Source organism: Apis cerana, linkage group LG11 (assembly GCF_029169275.1).
Source record: "Apis cerana isolate GH-2021 linkage group LG11, AcerK_1.0, whole genome shotgun sequence".
NCBI lineage: Eukaryota > Metazoa > Arthropoda > Insecta > Hymenoptera > Apidae > Apis > Apis cerana.
The window spans coordinates 15,715,795-15,737,924 of NC_083862.1; the positions used below are offsets into that span (position 1 = coordinate 15,715,795).

Consider the following 22,130-nt stretch of genomic DNA (forward strand, 5'->3'; position numbering starts at 1 on the left):
AAAATATAAAAATATAAAATTGTACACAAAGAATAATTGTATTCGAAAAAATTCTTACTTTTAAATTATATTCTCTTAATTTAATTTCCCGACGCATAATTTTCTCCTCTAAACATAAAAAAGATAAGACACATTGAAAACGTATCAAAGATTTAAACATATTGTAATTTTAAAAGAAGAAGAAAAAAAAAATCAAATCGACTCTTCATATCTTGTCCGTGATCGTGCGCCAAAAACAAGGAGTGAAATTGATGGAACAAAATATAGAGATACAGTAAAAATATTGAAATCAACGCCATCTTCAGAGTGCCTCAAACGAAAGGTTCAAACAAAGAATAGAAAATACGGAGAAAAGGACAAAGATAGAATAAAAATTATACACCAGCGCCATCTATCTAACACCAAAAACATGTATCAAAAATTTTTGCCCAAAATTTTAATACGGAGGTAAATAAATTATATCACGTAATCCGCTACGAGACACGATATTTTTGTAACGTGCATCTTCACAGGATAGAATATTTTTGGTGACAATACTCTCGTATCATTCAAGTTGTACCATAGATTTTATTTATGAATAAATAATTTTTGGTATTCGATAGATGGTGTTGATGATCAATTCTTTTTCTATTTCTATCTTTCTCCCACTATTTTCCATCTTTTTTTTAGCGTTTCATTTGCGGCACTCTGAAGATGGCGTTAATTTCAATATTTTTATCCTATCTCTATCTTTCTCGTATTATCTCCTCTCCTTGTTTATAATTGATTTACAAAATTTACGTAACAAAGAACGTATATTTCCCCTTATCTTTTAATTAATTAAAAATCTTAATAATATCCATTCTATATCCAATTTTTAAATATAATAGAACATTTGTTCTATTTTTTATTTATAATTTTATATTTATTATTAATTCAGTTTCAATTTCAATATTTCAAATTTCAATTATGTTGCAATCTCATTTCGAAATAACATTGTGAATGATATTAAAATGATAAATGATTTTAGTGCCTTCGAGGTATGGAAAAAAAAATACATTTAATGTTAGATTTATTTCATATTTTTGTTCGTAGTAATATCTCGTACACGTATATTTTTATATAAATGGTACATGTACGTGATAATAGGGGAATCTTTAATGAAGACAATATCATCTGCATATTTAATGGCACGTAACTCTTAACTTCTTATACATGTAAGTAAATACTTACTCATACAATCTCGCAATCCATCCAACAGTATTGCTCGTTATATTAGAAACGTTGAGAACGAAGAATAGAATTAATACGTTAGTTGATATCTTCTAAATTTATTTTCTTTTTTCTCTTTTCATCTTTTCTTTTGTTTTTTGTGTTTTTGTTCTTCGGTATACAGATTTATGCGATTATGACTAACCCTGAAAAAATTCTAACCTCATTCAGTCCTCTAGTAAGAATCGATTCGCAAAAATGTATCATCTTTGAAACAATTTTGGATCAATTCATAGTCATCTATATGCAATGATGTAGTTTCACATACAATCACGATAACTCTACAGTTATCATTTTGTTGGTTACATGTGCATGTACATTTATACATACGTACATACAGGCGTGAATCAGGTATACGTATACAGGCATATGCACGTATGTTTATGTATACATATATGCACGACGTTACCGATTAAATCTTTACATTTATATTATATATTGTTTATACGCTTCTATGATATATATACATCATACATGTATATATATATATATATATATATACATATATGAATATACATATCACAATATCGCTCAAACATATGTATGCGTTATATATATATATATATCTATGTGTCCTGTGTGTGTATGTATGCTGTGTGCGTGCGCATGTGTCTGTGCGTGTGTGTATGTATCATCAATATGTTACACTATCGATTATGTTTACATCATAGCTTACAAATCTATGGAATATTCTTTTTTTTTTTTTTATATATATATACAAGGATTTTTTTTAGGAAAGGGGGAAAAAAATTATTTAAAAACTTACCAAAATCACGCATTCATATGCGTGTACACGCATGTGTCCTATCTGTCACGAAAGCATTACGCAATCTTTCGTAATATAAACATTCACTCACTAATTCCATGTACTTCTGGAGTCAGAGATCGAGCAAAATCACCGTCGAGAACAGATGAGAAAAATTTAGGAAGAGATATATTTTCGCAATCAAGTTAACAAAATATTAAAGATTTTTAAGCTCTTCCTTGTTTATCCTTTTTTTAGAATCTTTCGTTCTCGTTCGACGATCTTGAACGGTTAAAGACTCGCGTCAATACAGCCTATTATTGTTTCGAAATAAATTATGTTAATTCGTTTGCTTCCTTTTCATTGATTGTAAAATCGGTCGTACATTTGTCAAAAATTGATTCAAGAGGAGCAAACTGGAACAGGAATTCGAACAAAATTATTAAATCGACCATAAAGATTAGTTTTTAGCAAACGTTGGCCACAATTCTTCCGGTTCGTACCATTCTGTTTTTTTTTTTTTTTTTATTTCGTATTTGTACGAACTTTTTATTCCTTTGTAAAATTATACAAAAATAAGTTGTGTTACAGATTTTTGATGGCTACCGCGGTATTTCCTTTTTCTTCTTTCATCTTCCACCATCATCTTTAACGCCATCAGCAATCTTTCTTTCTTACAGGAGTCGACGGAATTTTCGATTTTCGTTCATCATTAATTCCCATCGATTATAGACAAGTTACTATACGTTTAATTGGCAATCGATATTTTTTTTTTTTTTTTTATTTCTTTTTATTAATCGAGGAAACTTCTTTCCAAATTCGTATTTATTCTCATTGATTCTGATACGACGGGGTATCCATAAATTTTATATAGACGTATCCTAAAGTTTTTGAATATATTTCTACGAATTTACTGTTATCTATCGTTAAACGATTCCTAACTAGATTTGAATGAAGGAATACAACAACTCGGTCCGCGCTTCATTATTTAAATCTCTCGTTAATTCGATAGCGTATGCGCATTGAACGATTTTGCAAACGACAATGGGCAAACGCGCGCACGACGACACATCGAAGTGAATTCCTTCGAACTACAGCCCGATTTTATCGGCTACTTTGGCGATTCTAATACTCTTTCGCGATTACGCAGCTATGTTGCTCGTCCATGAAAAAAGTAATCGGTGTAAATGTGAAACGGCAATACATATCCGAGTCGACGAGCATCGCATGCCGCGTGGAGGCAGTCTTTCAAATGAAACCTATAGATCGATGTAGCGACTCGCGCTCTCTCAGTCGTTCATTTTTTTGATTTAAAGCGAAAAAACCTCGTGTGGTCGACATATGTACAAAAGATAGCGAATCAGATCACGTTTCAAATATATATATAGATAAAATGTATACTCGTGTTCCACGATTGTAAGAAATGGTAGGAAAGATTTCAAACGATTGCTATTTTTCAACTAGCACGACCTATCCTTATTTAACGGTCGAAAAATTTTGCTGCGGATTTTGATTCGAAGATACCCACGTGGTAAAGACATCCCTGCAATGACTAACCACGCACTCGTTGCTGCAATACTCGTCTTCCCATTCGCTATTCGCAACAGCGGTATTCGGACATCCATGGCGTATACAAGCGTTCGACGTTGGCCTTTGACCAACCATGCTCGCAGCCTGAGTCACAGAGTTCACTGTTGGTGGAGAACTCGATAACGTATCACTCTTTGCCGGATTCGTGTGCATCAATTGTTGTTGCGATTGTTGCTGTTGTTGTTGCTGTTGATGGTGTTGTACTTGTTGCGACTGTTGTACTTGTTGCACTTGTTGCTGTGGTATCTACAAAAACGTGCAAATACTCTCATAACTGTTTTACTTTTTAATTCAATACTAATAATAGTCGATATCGTCGAAAAGGACATGACATAATTGTAATTTGTGAAGCGAAATATCACTAGCATTGCATTTTATAATAGTTTTCACACGACATATACATTCTAGATAGATTCTACATTCTAGAAGGATAAAAAGGGATGTGAGGGAAAGTAAAGTAAGCGTAACAAATTAATGTCGCTGCCAACCTGCATGTATTGTTGTTGCATGTGCTGTTGTTGTTGCTGTTGCGAAATATGCGTTGGTGCCATCGATGTCGCCATCAAAGTCTTGAAAAAAATAGATAAAATAGATAAAAAATAGAAAAAAAGGAGAAAAATGAATTACGTTTAGATGTTTAAAGAACAGAAATATTTTTTTACAAATACATAAATACGTTTAAACAAAAAAAGAAAGAAAAAAGAAAAAAAATGACAAGTAGATAAAGAATCATTACCTGTTGCGTTTGTTGCTGCTGTGGATTTCCTGGCATCGTTAAATGATGAGGAGATTTTTTTATTTGCATTTGTTGCGTCGATTGTTGATGATGTTGAAGTTGTTGATGTGGATGAGAATGCGGATGTTGTTGTTGAGGCGAAGAAGGTTGCGGTTGTGGACTGTAAACTTGATACGAGACACTTCCGGGTGTTCCATTCCCGGTATAATTACCATATGCTGCATATTGAACTTGTTGTTGCGGCGTTGGCTGTTGTTGCGCTTGTTGTTGATGTTGTTGATTGTCATTTTCAGCTGCCCCCTTGCTAACTAAAGACGCCCTATACGCCGCGAGAGCCTGCAGATATTCTTTTTTGGCGGCCTCCGTTTTCTTTTTGTACACCTGCAAAGATTCGGTACAATTTTCTCGGTATACGTCAATCGGTTTTATTAATTAAAAAAAAAGAAAAAAGGGAAGAAAAAAAGCGATGATATCCTCCAAAAATATGCACTCACGTTCTTGTGTTCCGTATCCAACGCATCCCACATCGAAGCTACGATCTTTGAAACCTCACCAAAGCTCGCATTCGGGTTTTGCCCTTTTATCGCGGCTTGGGTATCTCTAAAAAATAGAGCGTACGCCGAAACAGGTCTGCAATATAAATAATTACGTATTACGAAAAAAACGAGCAGAGAGAGAGAGAGAGAGAGAGAGAAATTAACCGTTTCTATAGTAATTGTGAACGCGTTCAAATATTTAACGGAAAACAAGGGTTTTCAAGGCCGAGTTTTAAAATTCGCTCATCCGACGCGTAAAATTTGTTATCAACTCGTTTCTCGTTTTACCATTCTCTAATTCGATTCGATCGAGTTAAGTTTCAAATCCGCACGAACGCGTGAAAGAGCGGGAGACGAGTTTAAACCCGACTATATATATAAATCGGAAAGAAATGGAGAGGAGAAATAAAAATGTCACTCACTTTTGCGGCTCGTTGGGATCCCTCTTTTTCTTCTTTTTCTGCGATTTTGGTTTTCTTTGATTTTTTGCTCCAACGTCAGTCGGCTCCGGCGAGGGTCGCTTAATCCCGGTAATCTGTACAAACGAATACGAATCGCGCAAGATTTACTAGTTCTTTATTTCGGTCGGATCAGAGGCGATTCGATCGATTGCTCGAAACTCACCATTCCGGAATGAGGCGTGCTGTCGTCGCTATCTTCGCTAGTAGTTGTATTGTTGTTCGGTTCGGGAACGGTATTCGGTTGTATCGCGGAGGGACTGCCGCCCGTTGGACTTCTGTACTGCATTTGTTGCTGCAACTGCTGTTGCTGCTGCTGCTGTTGCTGCTGAGTGTGCATGTACTGTATATGCTGCTGCAACTGAACTTGTTGCTGCTGGTGTTGCTGCTGCTGCTGCTGCTGCTGTTGTTGTTGAAGCAACATTATTTGCTGGTTTCCGTGTTGTTGTCGTGGTGAGCTCATACTCACGTACGAACCCTGCGACGTATTATACGTCGAGCTAAGGAAAAATAATACGTCGAAAAAGTGGATGAAGAACGAACAGAAACCTGCCTAAAACGATCGAGATTGGCGAACGAAACCACACAAATCCGCCATAAACGCCATCCATTATTACCCGATCGGTAAGGTATGATCGATATGAGATTCCGAATCGATTTAAGAGCCAATTTACAACAGTTAAAAATCTTACCTCACGCTGATCGGTTGCTGCATCGAGTGATCCTGCTGCAGGTAAAGGGATTGTTGATATCCACCAGGATCTAAATTCAATCCGTCCGAAGATTGTTGAACGTTACCGGTTTGCATCATCTGCGAAAAGCATTCGAACGAAGATAATCGTTTCCCTCCCCTATTCCATCGACTCTTTCGTCCTCGTTTCGCGGCAAATTTACCTGTGTTTGGTAGCCGTGCATCGGGTCATGTTGAGGCTGAGTTTGTTGTTGCGTTTGATGCTGTTGCTGCTGTTGAGGCTGTTGTTGCTGTTGCTGATGTTGTTGGTGAGAATGGGAATGGATAGCCGGTATATCGAAATCCTCGTCACCAAAGCTAGGGGTGTGAAACGTCTGCGAAGAGAAGGAATGAGTTGGAACAACGTCCTTCGACTTGTATCATATGCGAACAAATGTGTTCGACGGGCAAAAACATTCCCTTGTTTAGAGTAAACGATCGTCGATCAATCCTTTCGTTCGAATCTGGACCGACACATTCATTCGGCATAATTCGATCGTTTTTCGATCGATATACGCGTACATATACGTATATAAGAGAGAGAGAGAGATCATCACGGCGAATCGTTTGAAATCCTTTTAGCGATTTATCAACGTTTCGAAGCAGGGAACACGAAGGAAGGAAAATACATTTGCCGTGTAGAGCGTGTCGGGCCATGGGGAATAAAAGTTTTTAAATTGGATTTAATAGCATCAGGAATTTTCCTTTGAAGGAACGTACTTGCCTATTGATCGAGTATACCTCCGCCCCTCTACCCTTACTGTGCCCATCGCGCGTTACCCCTTACCTCGCGATGTTTCTCTTACTCTATCGTTTCACTCTCTCTCTCTCTCTCTCTCCCCCCCTTTCGCCGCGCTTCGTCCCGTAACGTCCCATAACCGTCCCGTCGATGCTCGCGTATACGCGTACTCGTCCTATTTCAACTACTCCTACACCTCCTACTCCTCCTCTCGTGCACCTCCTTCTCCTCCACCTCTACTCCCTTTCCATCTCCGAATCGACTACGCGCGTCTATCCATCTTCTTCCTTCACCGCACAGCTTCCAAACTTTTCTTTCTCTCCGCGCCCTCCCCCTGCCGCGACCCCCCGCCGCCCCACCAACCCGTTCCACGCTCCTGCCCCCGTACCCTAACCCAAGCCCCCAACCCCACCGCCGTTTCTCTCGCCCTCTGCCTACTCGGCCGAGGAGTAAGATAGTCGTATCTTTCCTACACCCCCTTTTCGCTCTCCCCTCGCCCGCCCCCCTCCCCCGCCCCGCACCCAGCCAACCCGTTCACGCTCGCGCTTTCGCCCGGTGTGCCCGGTGTGCCCGGTCCCCGTGTCCCGTACCCGAGCGTCTCCGCCCCTGCCTTCCCATATCCACCGATAACCAACCTTCTTCCTTCCTACGAATTAACCATTTTCACAAATGTGTATATATATATATGTATGTACGTATGTACGTACACGTATTCGAGAACTTACTTGATCGGCCATGGCGTAACTGTTCTGATGATACTGCGTCGAATGATGATGTTGCGGAACGTTCAACGAAAAATCCAAACTCTCGTTTCTCTGAAACAAATAAGAAATATGTATATATATATATATGTGTGTGTGCGTGTGTATTTTTCCATTGAATATTCGTACGAGAAACGTACGTTCGCGTCGTTTCGTTTCTTTCCATCATTGTTCCTTCCCTTCCCAAAAATATTCGTCGCGAAACGGACGCGCAATTTGTCGATCCCGCGTTGTATCCTTTCCGCGACGGGACAAGCGCGTCCTTCCTTCCTTCCTTCCTTCCTTCCACCCTTTTTACGGTCAATGGCCTCGACAAGCGTGAGTTCGTCGATTCTATTCGTTCGATGTTTTGCATGGTAAGAACACGAGAAATCCGCGCTTCCGCGTTCTCGAACGAGAATCGCTTAATCTCGTCTTTAGGTGATAGGATCAATCGGATCGTATTTCCATTACATGTATCGAATTCATTTTGAAAGCAACGTTTTTTCCTCTTATTACGCAAATTCCAATGTTTTGCTATTTTTTTTTTGTCTTTTCCTCTTATTCATTATTGTCGATTCGACTTTTTATTCGAAACACCGTTCGATTTTTTTTTTTCTTTTTAATTCGCGACTAAGGAGAATATTTATCTCTTCTTCTCGCCTTATCTTCGCGGTTTCGATGATGTAACGAGTTAGCAAGGATAAATTGTCGGGGGAACCGGGCAATCTATAAATTCTTACCTAGATCTTTCCTCGTCGTTTGAAATCTTTCAATTCGATCCTTTCTCAATTTTTACGACGAATGTTCGAAACATGCTTGAAACGCGTTACGATTTTTATCGAGTGGAGAGAATTATCCATTCGATTCGAAATCGATGAATCGTGAAATTGAACGAAACAAGATATCTTTTAAATAAGATTCAATAGAAAAATCAATGAAACGAATCGATGAAAGGTAAATACTTCAAAAATATTTGGAAATTATCGAACGGGGGTAATAAAAAAAAAAAAGAAAAATCAAATCGAAATGATACTTGTTTAAATCAAAAGAACTAATCATGTCACAACAGTTTCGAGAAAGGATAACATTAATGATGAAAGACGATAAGTAAGAAAGAGGGAACGAATAACGAAAAATTAACCGTGATGGAAAGAAAAAGAAGAAGGTAAGGTGCACGATACGTTACTTTTCCCAATAGAAGCAACAGCAGGCAGGCAGGCAGGCAGGCAGGCAGGCGGACAAGCAAGCAGGCAAGCAGGCAGGCAGGTAGGTAGACAAGCAAGAAAGCGAGCAGGTAGGTAGGTAGGTAGGTAGGTAGGTAGGTAGGTAGGTAAGCAAGGCAGACAAGCAGGTAGATAGGTATATAGGTAGGTAGGTTGGATAGTCGATTGGTAGATGGACGAGATGTAAGAAAGATCAATGAGAAAATCCAAATCGAATCGAAACGAGTAGTGTGTTCGCGCGAAGAATATTTCATTAACCTGTCAATTTTGACAATGGATATTTTGACTCGACTGATGATCACGCGTTCGTTTGTTCGTTTCTCGCGTATTATTTATAACTACGTTTTTAGTTAACGAACGAAAAGAAAATAAATCATTCGTCCTATATATCTTGACATTGGATATTCCAACAACTTTTTCATCTAAATCCGTCGATTATCCATTTTGACAGTGTTGGAAAGATTTAAATAGCAAGCGCATATATAACGGAGTGTGAAAAGTAGTAGTTAAAACACGAGCGAGAAAAACATCGAGAAAAAGAAAGGAGAGCTATTTGAAGTAAGTAAGAAAGAAGAGAGAAGCAAAGCAAAAGCTAGAGACTCGATAGATGTATACCAAAGAGTATACTCTTACTCGGCGTATAATAACCGATGTTAAACCTGTTTCTCGTCCCAATCCCTCCCGCCCCGCTACGCTCCCACCTCATATTCAACATCATCACCATTTGTAATCCGTAGCTCGTTCCTTTTTCTCGTCGTTTCTTCCCAATTTTTCTTCCCAAAAGATTATACATCTTTTTCCCAAAAATAATCTCGTCGAACTACTGCCCCACTACTTCGTTGGATGAACGAAACGTTTTTAAATTATCGTTTCGACTTCTAATCCAAAACGTTAGGAACGTTTGCGAATTTAATGCGAAACGTAAACGAATTTTATTATTTTTGATTCGATTTACGATTCGATATTTCGACACGATATCCTAGTCCACGCGATAAACGATATACACTCGATCATCGATCGATCCAATTTGAGAAACAACTCGAGAATCCAACGATCGAATCGAAAAGTATTTATACTTTAATATTAGAATCGGCGTCGTTCGTAATAAGTTGAATCTTCCGCCAACAGATGGCGGCTCAAGATTATCTCGAATATATTTCGAAAGCAAACACCAACATTTCGGATAGAATAACGAATCTTAATTTTGAAGCTTAAAAATTCAATTAATCGATTGACCGCTATCGAGAAAATTCCCGATAAAAGTAAGTAACGTTGATTGAAGTATCGGTTAAAAGAATCCCAAGATCGATGACTTACCGATGAGACGAACCGACGACTCGTCGGGACGGGATCCAGGTTATCGAATGCACGTGTAACGTGCAGCGTGCCGCGATACCGTTAGCGTACCACGATGAATCCTTCTCTTTTAAAACGCAGCTTCTTTCTGTAAAAATGATTCGATTCGAAAGAAAACAAGTCGAAAGGAAACGTTACATACGTTCGATAAGATAGAAACGAAACGAACGAAACGATTCGATTCGACGACTTTTTTGTCATTCGACCGTCTATGCACACGTCGACACTAATCAAGCAACACGTTTTCACACATCACCACGCGTTCTCGTTACGTTACATCGACATGGATAAACACGTACACAATGATTTTATCGAAACATAACACGAAACCAAAATACAAAATCGCTATGCACATACACAATGTATTCGACTCGTGGCGTAACTTGTGACAGCGTGGCAAAACGACGCGCGCTCCTCGCGGCGGCCGGCGCGGGAATGATTGAAGGGAGGTTCAGTTTTGTGGCACGCTTCGATAGTGGGGATAGATCTCTCGACAGGGGAGTAGATTCGTGCGCCCCCTGTCTAACATATATCGATAAAGGATACAATGTGTGCAACGAAACGATACGATACGACGTACACTACCACTCGTTTACGAAAAATTGTACAAATACACGACCAGTTACCACACCAGTTAAACGTATGGACAATTGTTATTCAAGACGTGGAGAGAAATAATTAAAAAGAACGAGAAATTAAATTTAATACGATAATGTGTACGAACAAATGTGATTTATATTTGAATCTGGAAGACCGATTTTTTTATTTTTCGATTGGATACTTTTTTTTCTGATCTATTTGTGAAAAAATTAATTTGTACGGAATTGTAAGTCATTGTACGATTATATATCTATACGTATACGCATGAACTCGTATACATTGAAACTCGATCTAATTCTCGACAACGAGGGAATCGAATCTTTCGATGTTCGACCGTGATCGAAATATCCGATGTTTCGATCACGCGCGCTAAGAAAATCCCAAAGCGGTAATGTTAAATACAACGTTTTCTCGTTATACGATACGCGTGTAATAATAGTTTACTTTTGAATCATATCGAATCACGCGAATAATATTCGTGGTCGGTGGTTCGTGGCCCAGTTAACAAGCTGCGATCGCTACATCGTGGAAGAAAGGGGTCGGTTTGAAACACGGAGAGGGGCCAAGATAGGAGTGGGGTTCCTGTTTAGAGACGGGAGCGGAGGGACGTGGTGTACAGGATTGAAAGAGGCCGGTGGCGCAACGAACAGAGGAAAGAGGACTCGCGACGTATGACGCGCGCGCGGTCAAATGATGACGAAAGGAATTATTCGCAACATTGGCACGAACATTGGAAAAGAAAATCACTTTTTTATCTTTTTTTTTTTGAAATGAAAAAAAAAAAAAAAGAAGAAAAAGAAAAAATACTGACGATACCTCGACGAAACGACAAGTAAAATAATCCTTATATCTTTCGATATTCCAGATTCATTTATTCATTTATAACGATTAGAATTTACGATTTATACTTACGGGCATTTTTTACCGTGTAAACGTAGAATTTTGAGTTTCCGCTCGATTTTAAAATTTAAGATTTATCATAGTGTAGGCAGAAGTGATCAGAAAACGAAAAATCGATTCGTTAAAAATTATTTAATTTCGGTAAAATAAGCATGCACAACTATAAGTAAATAATTAAATTGGTATTGTGCACTAAACGCGTGTTAAACACGCGTTATCTACCGATACTTGGTTACTCGAATATTCCAAGAAAGTAGGACACGACTGTGATGGCAATCGAGTGTGCCGCGTGGCCCGAGGAAACAGGGGTTACGTCGCAGTTTATAAAGAGTCATTACATTCCCGTGAAAGGTGGCTTTAATTTCAGTGGCATTCCAATCGCATTAACGTACTATATTCCCGTGCATATCCCGTATTCAGTCACGAGAAGCGACAATCTCTATTCGAAATATTTACTCGAACAAAATTGTTACACGATATCGAACACGGTCGATCAACGGTAAATTTGTCAACTGATCTGTTCAAAAAACATTTTAATTAATTATGTATATCCGAACGTATTTACGAATACGTACATACGTACTCGAAACGTACGTATTCACTCTTTTATCTATTATTTAAAACGGTAGGTGATGCAAAATCTTTCGAGTAATCGAGTGCGAATAGTAAAAAAAAGATAACGAAAGATGTCAATTTTAAAGATGTCGTGTTAAATGTGAAAAATAGAATCGAGATCTCTTCGGTCGGGAGAATCGAACGAAGGAACCGTGGATTTGATCATGGAGCGGGCAACCGAATCGATATTCTCTCACGGGACACTCTCTGTCCCGCTACTTTGCTCCAAAAAACGGCGAAAACACACTGATAGTGTGAGAGAGAGAAAGTGGACATATCGAGTGTCGATCAAATTTAACCGATTTAACCGACCGCAAAAACTCGAAACTCGAAATTTTACATTTTTATTATCACATCGTTTTCTTGCCTCGTACTTGAAAAAAAATTCGTTAAATTCATCGTGTTTTTCAACGGTTTCTCGGAAGAAACGTTGATTTTATAAATTCCTTCGAGGCAACGTTTGCACAAGCGATAATCGCCCAAGGCTCATCGCGATTTTCTCTTTTCTTCTTTTTTCTTTTTTTTTTTTTTTTATTTCTTCCTCCCATATGTTTGCACTTTCTCGTCTCGTTGCCTACCACCTTCGTCTTTTCGACAAACAGGCATCTATCACCTTCTATCAACCCTTTTCGATGTTACGCCACAAGGCGGTAAGAAAGAGGTAAATCGCGCAACTCGGCTCAAATTGCGTTTTCGTCCTTATCCCGTGTGTACATCGATTCGTATTATCGTCGACGGTCTCTTAAACCGGTTTTACTTATTACGCGAGCGTCCCCTTATCTCGCGTAGATCTTTTATTACCAGTCACGCTAAGCGAACGTTTCTCTATTCTCGCGTTCCTACGTTCCACTTTTTCTCCTTTTTCCATTTTCTCCCCTCCACATTTCGATCTTTATTCCATCTGACGGCCGAACTGAGAAGGACTGTTTTTCCGTTTGATATTCCACTCGGACACCGGAGACGGTTCGATCGATCGATCGAAAGTAGAAAAGAAAGGGAAAACGAGAGGAGGGGGAGGGGAGAGAGAGAGAGAGAGAGAGAGAGAAAGGCGAGGATATGGAAGATCGTGCACGTGACCTTTTGACCGCAGGAAATTCTTCGGATAAACGGGCTTTTCAGCCCGTACAGCCAAGAAGGGAGCAACAAGTGTGAATCTTGTCTACCCTCTGGATCTGATCGTTCTTAGCTTTTCTCTCTCTCTCTCTCTCCCTCTCCAACTTTCCTTTTTCTCTTTCTCTCTCCCACTTTTTCCCCCTTATCCTTTCCGTTTACTCGTCTATTATTTCATCCGTACAATCGTGCTTTTACTTCTTTTTCCTCGTTGAATTTTGAATTCCAATTCGAATTCGATCGCGACGACACGCGTAATAACGAGCGTGTTACGACGAGAGCAGCGTAAAAAATTTGTTGCTGAAATTCGGGGAGATTGAGAATACAGCGATTCACTTGGATGGAATAAGAAGCTCGCAAACGATACGATAGGCAGTCTGAAATGCTTATTCACCGCTACGGAATGAATAATGGACTGGTGGCAAAATACTGGTGGAGACATAAATATTGTATCTGGAACGCTATATATTACCTGTATCGAATACATTATCTAGATCGTTCTCCGTTCCCCTGTTCTCCCAGTTTCTATCTCAGATCGAGATCGTTGCCATGGGAATGCGTATACACGGACTCGTATCATATCCGATCTTCTCTCTTGATTCTTCCCGATCGGCGGCGTTCTTTCGTTTCGATCGCAACGCGATACAATGGATTTTAATCCATCTCGTACGCGTGATCGTTTCACTCCGTCCGCCGGTTTCGTTCCTTCCGATCGGGACGAGAGAAGAAAGGGGGGGAGAGGGAGAAGGGAAGAGGAACAGTAGAGTGGAGAAATCCTGGAGGGGAAGGTCGGTGGATGCGCAAGGAAACGCAATCATTTGCAATCCCGCGTAGAACCGCTTTCAAACTCTACGAAGGAATTTATTAAAGTTTGACTAAGTCGCTTTGCGAAGTTTCATCGAGGTGCACCGTCGAGGTATACCTTAAGGTAGGAAGAAGAGGAGAGATCGGCCAACCCAGTGGAGCGCAGCGCGAGCCACGACGACGACGACGACGACGACGATGACGGCGACGACGAAGATGACGACGACGAGGACGACGACGATGGAACGGAGGGGAATCCTCTCGAAGAAGCGGGACGAATTGCCGAAAGAGAGGAAGGCGGAGGTTCGAGAGGAGGCGGGAGGAGCGGTTGAAATGGACGGTGGTGGTGGTGGTGGTGGCGGTAGTGGAGGTAGCGAGGGCGGTAGAAGCTGGTGGAGGTGGCGAAGAAGGTGGAGGAGAGGAGGCAGTGGCGAACGCGAAACGGCGACGACGACGGGACGCGAAGGAAGGAGGTGCAGCGGAGAAGGGAAGGGAAGGGCGGAGGAGAGGAGAGGTGATGGGTAGTTGTCTTACGCGGGAACGGAGGGGAGGTAGAGGAAGGGGCAAAGTTACTTTCCCGGAGAAATAAAAGTTAATGGAGTTCTCCCTACCTACCTACCTACCTTCCTCCCTCCCTCCCTCTCTCCCTCCCTCTATGTCTCTCCGCCGCCTTTTTCCTCTTCTCTTCCATCTCCTTGCCGGCGTACAACTTTCACGAAAGTTATTATATCTTAATTTACTATTGAACATTATCTGAAATTTCTCCAGCGTTTCCGTTTTAATGCGTTCGAGAACACCAACGCGGGGAATACTACGCGTAGCTTATATAACTTTGCTGCACAGGAGAAGATATTAACGTCGTCCAACGTCGTCGTTTGTTTTTTTTTTTTCCCTGTGAAGGGTAAAGAGAGGGGGGAAAGAAAAAAACGAAAATAATGAAAATAAATACATACGTCCAATACATACGTTTCTTTTTTTTTTTTTTTTCCATCGTTGAAAATTCGAATTGGTATATCCGATCTCTGGTAATAAAACGTTTGTCAAACGCGTGTTATTGAATATCACTCCTTCCTCGATTTCTTTCGGTAACCATATTTACTTACTTACTTACTTTCTATCCTCGTTTTACCGGACATGTGGCCCGCGTCAACGACCTTGCGTCGTATCCATCACGGTTGGTCGCACACTCGATATCTCGTTTATGATGAAAACGAAAGAATCGACTCGTCTTTTACGTTCGAATCGTGGATTTTACACAGGGCAACCTGCTTCCTCGCGTAATATCAATGTCTCTCTTTCTCTCTCTCTCCCTCTTTCTTTCCCCTCTGTTCCTCCGCTGTTTTCCATCTCTTACTCTCCCATTTTCGTTACCGTTCCCGTTCCTATTCCCCATTCCTATTTCCGTTCTCTTTCCCTTCCTTTTCGTCTTCCAGGCCACCCTTTCCCGTCCTCTGATTTACGGCCATAAGTTGTAATATTTGCGCCACTATTGTATGGTAATACACGGGGCAAAAAATATGTTAATGGTTGCCATAAAGAAGATATACAGCATACGTACGTATCCCATTTCGCAGCATGCATTCGTGGATGGACGTAGAAACTACTACCACTACCACTACCGCTACTAATACTACTACATTCCCGCGACTTTTCGTCCTCTTTCATTTTCCTCCTCCAAATGGAATCCTCTTTTTTCCCTTCCCTCTCCCTATCTCTATCCCTTTTCAGTCAAGCAACATCTTTCTCGTCCACGATACGAATACATTATTATCGGAATAAAATACGTCAATTTCTTACGAGAGCAAGAAGAGGTTTCGTAATCCCTTTTTGGTTATTACAACATACCACGTTCTTCCATAAACTCGAACAATTCCAATAGTCGTTAATCTGTCGGGAACTTTTGGAAAACTCGACGTTATTGCAAGTACAGGGGCCAGTAGTGAGCCGTGTTCACGCGAGTGGGATAAGACGAAGGAGAAACGGATAGAGGAGGAATTGGGGTAAGATGAGACGACGAGTTGAGATGAGATAAAATCAAATGAGAAGAGAGAGAGAGAGAGAGAGGAAAGATGGTCGAGTAGGCGAAGAAGAGGAAGAAGAAGAAGAAGAAGAATCGTATTTGATGGGAAGTGGAAAGGAAGAAGTTCGCAGGGCAGATTCTACGCAGAGATGAGGCTGCTGGAGGAACGAGGGTCGGGGGAGGAATGGAGGGGGGGATGGGAACCGGTGTGCCGAGGTAAGTTAAATAAACTTGTTTAGTTTCGAGGAAACTTCTGCCTGGCCATTGTATTCGACTGCCTCGCTCCCGAGTTTGCACCGAAACTTTCGAATACGAACGAACTCGCTTCTCCGTTACGCTTTATTCGCTTGCTTTACCAACTCGCTACCTACGCTTAGTTACTCTTTCCCTCTCCCTCTCTCTATCTCTCTTCCTCTAATTCCACGTTGCTCTGTTTTTTTCTTTTTCTTTCCATCCCCTCCAACAATTTCCTCCTTTCGATCTTCCTCGCGTGGATATTATTCCCTCGAAAGGAATAATGTTAGAAACCGAATAATTATCCGTATCGTCCGTGATATGAAAGCCTTCTTCTCTTCGCAATCGCTCCCCCTTTTCGCGGAGAGATTACATTCGCGGGGGGAGGGGGAGAAAGAAAAGAAGAAAAAAAAAAGAGAAAGAAAAAGGAATCCGATCGGAAAGAAAATCGGGCAAAGTGCCCCGTTGCCAGTGTAGCGAGCAGGCCGAATGGCTTATTGATTTAACGAGAGAGAGAAAGAGGCGAAAGAGAAACAGGAGGAAAGCGCGCGGGGAAGAGGGTTGGGGGTGAAGGGGGAGGAGAGCGGGAGGGAGAGGGGGAGGGGGGAACGGGGGGCGGTGGGCGAGGGAGTCGCGAGCGGCGGCAGTCTGGGGGTAGAGGTTTGTGGGTGGCTAGGCTGAGACCTAGAGAGGGAGAGGGGTATGGGTAGAGGAGATGGGTAACGCGGAATAGGCTAGGCGAAGGTGGGGGAGGAGGAAGACTCGCGGGTTCGCTGGCTCGCGAGCTCGGGAAAAAGAGTAGGGTGAGGAGGGAGAGGATGTACCAGGGTGGTATGCGATAAGGTAAGACAGGTCGAAGGCCTAAAGGGATGGCGAAGGATATCGCGGGATACCGAGAATGGGAAAAAATCGCGCCACTCGATGAGAAATAGCAATAATATGATATTTTTCTCATCCTTCTCGTGTCATTTCGTCAAAATTTGTCTCTTCTTTTCCTTTTTCTTCCCGTTCTACACACGGGAACGTAATACACGTAATACACGTATAATACACGTAAGGGGATAATAAAGACACGAAGAAAATAATTAAAATTCGAAGGATCGGAACGGTTAAATTGGCGCGCAATCGTTAGACAGGGATCGGAATATCGTAACGGGAAACGTTTGGTCGAACGAGGTGTTCGAATGGTCATTGGCCGATCAACAAGTGGCTCATGATTTTGTCAGTGGCTCTGCGACCGTAGTGGCCCGTTGGCCAGCCTGTTGTCCGACTGTCTGCGTCCGGTTACCCGATGCGGTCTACCGCTAAAACACTCGCGGCATTCTCCGACCCGGCTATCTTCGTCTTCCATTGTGTATACACGGACAGGCCGAGTCCGCCGGCCGAGTATTTAACCGTTAATCTCGATCGATCGAAATTTTCTTCGTTTCCATTCCTCGTTTCGCGCGCACGCAAATCTCTTTTTACGTACACGTGTTCGTCGAATTTTCTCTACAAGAGAAACCGCAATATCTCGCATTTTAGGCGTATCTCTCTCTTGTCTCTAGATCGACGTAACGTGTTATATCGAGGTTATAGCATTATAGCGGTTATGGTTAGCGTACCGTGGACGTTATCGCGTGCACACGTATGTGGCACACTTTCTCCACGAAGTGAATTCTCGTCTACGAGTATGAAAGAGAAAGCAAGTTTAGCAAGCAGTGTGTGCGATTCCACTTTTCCACCGTGTTCGATTTAGTTTTCTACTAACGCGAAAATTCGAAAAGCTCGGGGATCTCTTTTTCACCGCTCGAAAAATATGCAAATCGATTTCGAAACAAGATCGATTAAATTTCCAGTTTTTCCGGGAGAAGAAAGAAGGAATAGGAAGGAAGAAAAGAGGGATCTTGTTTCGCTTCCATCGAACCCTTGATCAAACGTTGTGTTGCGATAAGTATGGAAATTCGATTAGCAACGTTCGTTAGAACGAATTTACTTTGCGCGCTCGCGGTCAGCGGGATTTCAATTTTTGCTACAACTCTCTCCTCCCCCCTCCCTGATACGTGTACATAAATGTGGTGGAAATGCACCACCACCACGTACTCTCTCTCTCTCTCTCTCTGGCTCAAGGGTACACAGACCTACACGCTTTTTTATGCCGTTCCAATCTACGTTTATTCATTCTTTTATGGATACCAGCTCCCTCCAGTAGTATAGGTTTGCCTTTCATTTTGTTTCAACCACCAAGAGGACCAAATGAAAAGCTGAAACGGTCAAAGAAGGTGTATATATATATATATATATACCCGGAATACGGAAATAAAGGTAGCACGATATCCAACCTGCGAATCTATATCCTGATGTTCTTCTCCGATCCGTGCTTTTATCCTAGAGGACGAGAAGATTCAATCGATTCGATTTTCGAAGAAAATTTCAAGCATCGAAAACGTGTTAATCGGTCAATCGACGAGTGACGAGAAAAGCGATATTTTTCAACTTTTTATTAATTTTAGTCCACCGACAATTTGATTTCAATATTCCAAGAGTAAAAAGTCAAAGATATTCGCGAGATTTGGGGGAAATTAAATGTGTGATTAATTGAAGAGGGGGTGGGGGGAGGAGAAATTAAACGGAAGGAAAAGAAAAAAACGAAATATGGAAATCGATATCGAGAGCGATCGAGACAAAGATAAAGAGACGAAAGCGAGAAAACGAGACGAGATGATAGAGTGCATGCTTAACACACTGTTCGTGCGGAATAAATTGTCTCTCGTGTGACAGAAAAATGTGTGCGTCCCGTTGAGAGTGAAAAAGGAAAAACTAACCTTGTAAGAAAATTGGTCGAACATTCTGCAAACATCGATATCGTTGCCGAGTATCGTGTAACCAGCATCCATGCTGTCTCGACGTTTCTTCTCGCTGCCTGGAACGAGGCTTCGATGAGTGAAAAATCTTTCCCCCGAACGAATATACGAAACAAAATATTCGCGTAGGACCGATACCAAACAAACTGATCGCAATTGCACCGACTATGCCGTCGCTCATCGTCCCGCGGCTTCTGCCGTGGTGATCACCTCCTCGCCCCCAGCCACCTTGCGCTTCTTCTCCTTTCTTCTTCTTCTTCTTCTTCTTCTTCTCCTCCTCCCTTCCTATATCGACCAGACGATCTTTCTCTTTCTTCTCGTCCACGAGATTTTATACTCGGATATTTTATACTCGGTTGTTACGATCGTAAATCGAATCGATAATACGATCGATCGATCAAACCCACGACTCTACGTATATAGCACGTAAATAGTAGGAGAGCGCGTTCGATTCCAATCCCGACTTTTAATTAAAGAAAAGAACAACTTTCTCGAATTTGGATAAGGATAAAAATCACAGTAATATCCCTCTCCGAGATACGAGACACATTAATTAACTCCTCGAATCCGATCTTTTTTCTCCAAATTCTTCACCATCAACCATTAGTCCTTTTTCCTCCTTCTCTCTTCCACGATGTTTTCGATACGTTATACATATGGATACCGTTACACACGTCGATGGTACACACGCGTGAGGGAATCTACGTACGAATTTATCCTCGTTCGATTAAATTTACGCCGTGTTTTCGACGTTGCTCGCGTTTCATATCACACCGTTATATCACCGCTTCGACCGGTTCGAGTTTCGGATCGAATCGAGGCCGGTTGCGAATCGAAATCTCGGGATTTGGAACCGGCTGCCGGCTGCGAGGCCGGAGCACGTGGATCAACTAACGTGTTTATCCTTTATGGGTGTCGCTCCGCTCTCGAATCTGTTTCCTTTTAACCATCTGACACCGACCGCGACCACCGACTGCGCACCGGTACTGGGGAACAGCAACGTCGACGCTGAGAGCGAAAGCAAGCAGGACGATCGTAATGTTGGCGGTGGTGCCACCGCCGCCGTCGCTATCGCCGCCGCCGTCGCCACCTCCACCGCCACCTCCACCACCACCATCGCTGCCAATGTTCAGCGTACTGTCAATGGTGGTGGTAGCGGTAGATATAATATCGCCGTGGTAGGGGGATGGAGATGAAACGATAGCCGAGGCAATGGTGACACTGGTAGTAACGATGATCCCTTTCTCTCTCTCTATATATCATCTCCGTTTGTTTATCCATTTATCGGATAATTTTCTAAATCTTCCGAAAATTCTTCCTTGCTTTATATCTCACGTTTTCATCACGTATATATCCAAGAAGTATGAATATACTCGTATATGGGATGGATTTTCGAGATTTTGTTCGAAAAAAATATACGAATCATTCGATTCGTTTTAAATCGATCGTATTTTTTAAACAATTTTCGTATACGTTTATTAATAAAAGGAAGAAAATGGAATAGACGATTATATATGTATATATATATATATATATATATGGATATTCGATCATCGAGATGCACGATCGATATTACGAGAAGTCGAGGGAAAAAGTGGGGAGGGGGTCGAGAATTAGAAATTACGATTTTGACAGGAACGGTCACGTGGATCGCACGTGGGTTTCATTCATGAAAGTCGCCCGTAGGTCTCGGAGGTGGCGTCAGCTGTGGTAACGGTAGTGGTAAGTAGCGGTCGGTGGTGGTAGGTAGTGGAGGAAGGTAGTGGTAGGTAATGGCAAGCGATGGCAGATAGTGGTAGTGATTTCGGAATGGTGATGACCGAGTTGGTATACGTACGTGTGGTACGTAGTTTGCGGCAGTAACATCGGTATAGGTGCGAATCTATCCACCTCCATGCTTCTTTCACGGATGTTGTTACATGCATCCTCGTGTAACGACACGGGAACCAACGTCACAATATCGAGAAACGCGTCATTTATTTTCCTATCGTGAAATTTATATGTGTATATAAATTTATATATATATATATACGTGTATACATATATACGTAAGATATACAGATAGGTAGGCTATAACAAGTATATCTTCTTCTTTTTCTTTTTTCAATATTCGAACTTTCCTTCAACAGACTATCAAGATTGTTATCCCTCTGCTCCGTTCCTCGAGCTCTCCTTTTTGTTCGAGCATAACGAGCCTAACATCTCGTCACGAATATCTTCTTCCTTACGTATAATCGAAATTTCTCTTTGTACGTCCCAATTGGTATATTCACCTCTGATCGATCATCTTTTGTAGAAAAAAAGAAAAAGATAAAAGATAGAGGACGCGACAAAAAAATGGAATACATATATACAACGATAATAATAATATAACGCACAAGTTTTAAACCGTGCAACCGTTTTCCGTTTCAGCCTATCGACTCGTTTCCTACGTACGTATGTACATACGTACGTAAATACATACCATGCATATTTTCTCGTTTCATTTTCTTGAAAAACGATTTGTTTTAGATCCCCCTATCCCCCCCTCCCTCCCCCTTGCCCGTCGCCACGCTCGAGCCGCCCAGGCCTCCTCTGCCCTGCCTCCGCCGCTCCTCCATCGGATGAATCGAGATATAGATGCGCATGCCGCGCGACGCGTATACTTTTCTGTATGTCCGCCAAAGCATCGTACATACGTTTAGATTTCCGAGTCTCGTCGAGCGCGCGCATATCCCTCGGGAATCAATATCCGCGTGTTTCTCCGCTTCCTCACCCTTCTTTCCCTTCTTCCACCATCTCATACTCGTCCTTCTCCGTGCCTCTTGCCTCTTGCCTCGCGCATCGCACCTCGCGACTCGCGCCTCCGCGCTCCGCTACTCGACAACTTATCAACTCGCTCGCCCACTGCCCCCTCC

The 22,130-nt window shown here is 41.7% G+C and overlaps 1 protein-coding gene across 6 annotated transcripts; it reads right to left on the reverse strand.

Moving 5' to 3' along the window:
• Positions 1 to 1,290: 1,290 nt before the first annotated feature.
• Positions 1,291 to 20,328, reverse strand: LOC107994092 (TOX high mobility group box family member 3). 6 transcript variants are annotated; one of them, XM_062082583.1, is made up of 13 exons: positions 19,372 to 19,407; positions 19,195 to 19,292; positions 10,069 to 10,195; positions 7,687 to 7,879; positions 7,511 to 7,600; positions 6,211 to 6,381; positions 6,009 to 6,127; positions 5,483 to 5,816; positions 5,281 to 5,393; positions 4,817 to 4,952; positions 4,323 to 4,703; positions 4,075 to 4,155; positions 1,291 to 3,832 (listed from the first exon to the last, which is right to left on the reverse strand). In XM_062082583.1, the coding sequence occupies exons 5-13, from the start codon at positions 7,520 to 7,522 to the stop codon at positions 3,473 to 3,475; spliced, it is 1,707 nt and encodes a 568-aa protein (XP_061938567.1). In that variant the 5' UTR covers positions 7,523 to 7,600; positions 7,687 to 7,879; positions 10,069 to 10,195; positions 19,195 to 19,292; positions 19,372 to 19,407; the 3' UTR covers positions 1,291 to 3,472. The 6 variants fall into 6 exon arrangements, with proteins under 6 accessions (XP_061938567.1, XP_061938561.1, XP_061938566.1 ...); XM_062082577.1 differs by lacking the exons at positions 7,687 to 7,879; positions 10,069 to 10,195 and having other exon boundaries at positions 19,372 to 20,328; XM_062082582.1 differs by lacking the exons at positions 7,687 to 7,879; positions 19,372 to 19,407 and having other exon boundaries at positions 19,195 to 19,213.
• Positions 20,329 to 22,130: the final 1,802 nt, after the last annotated feature.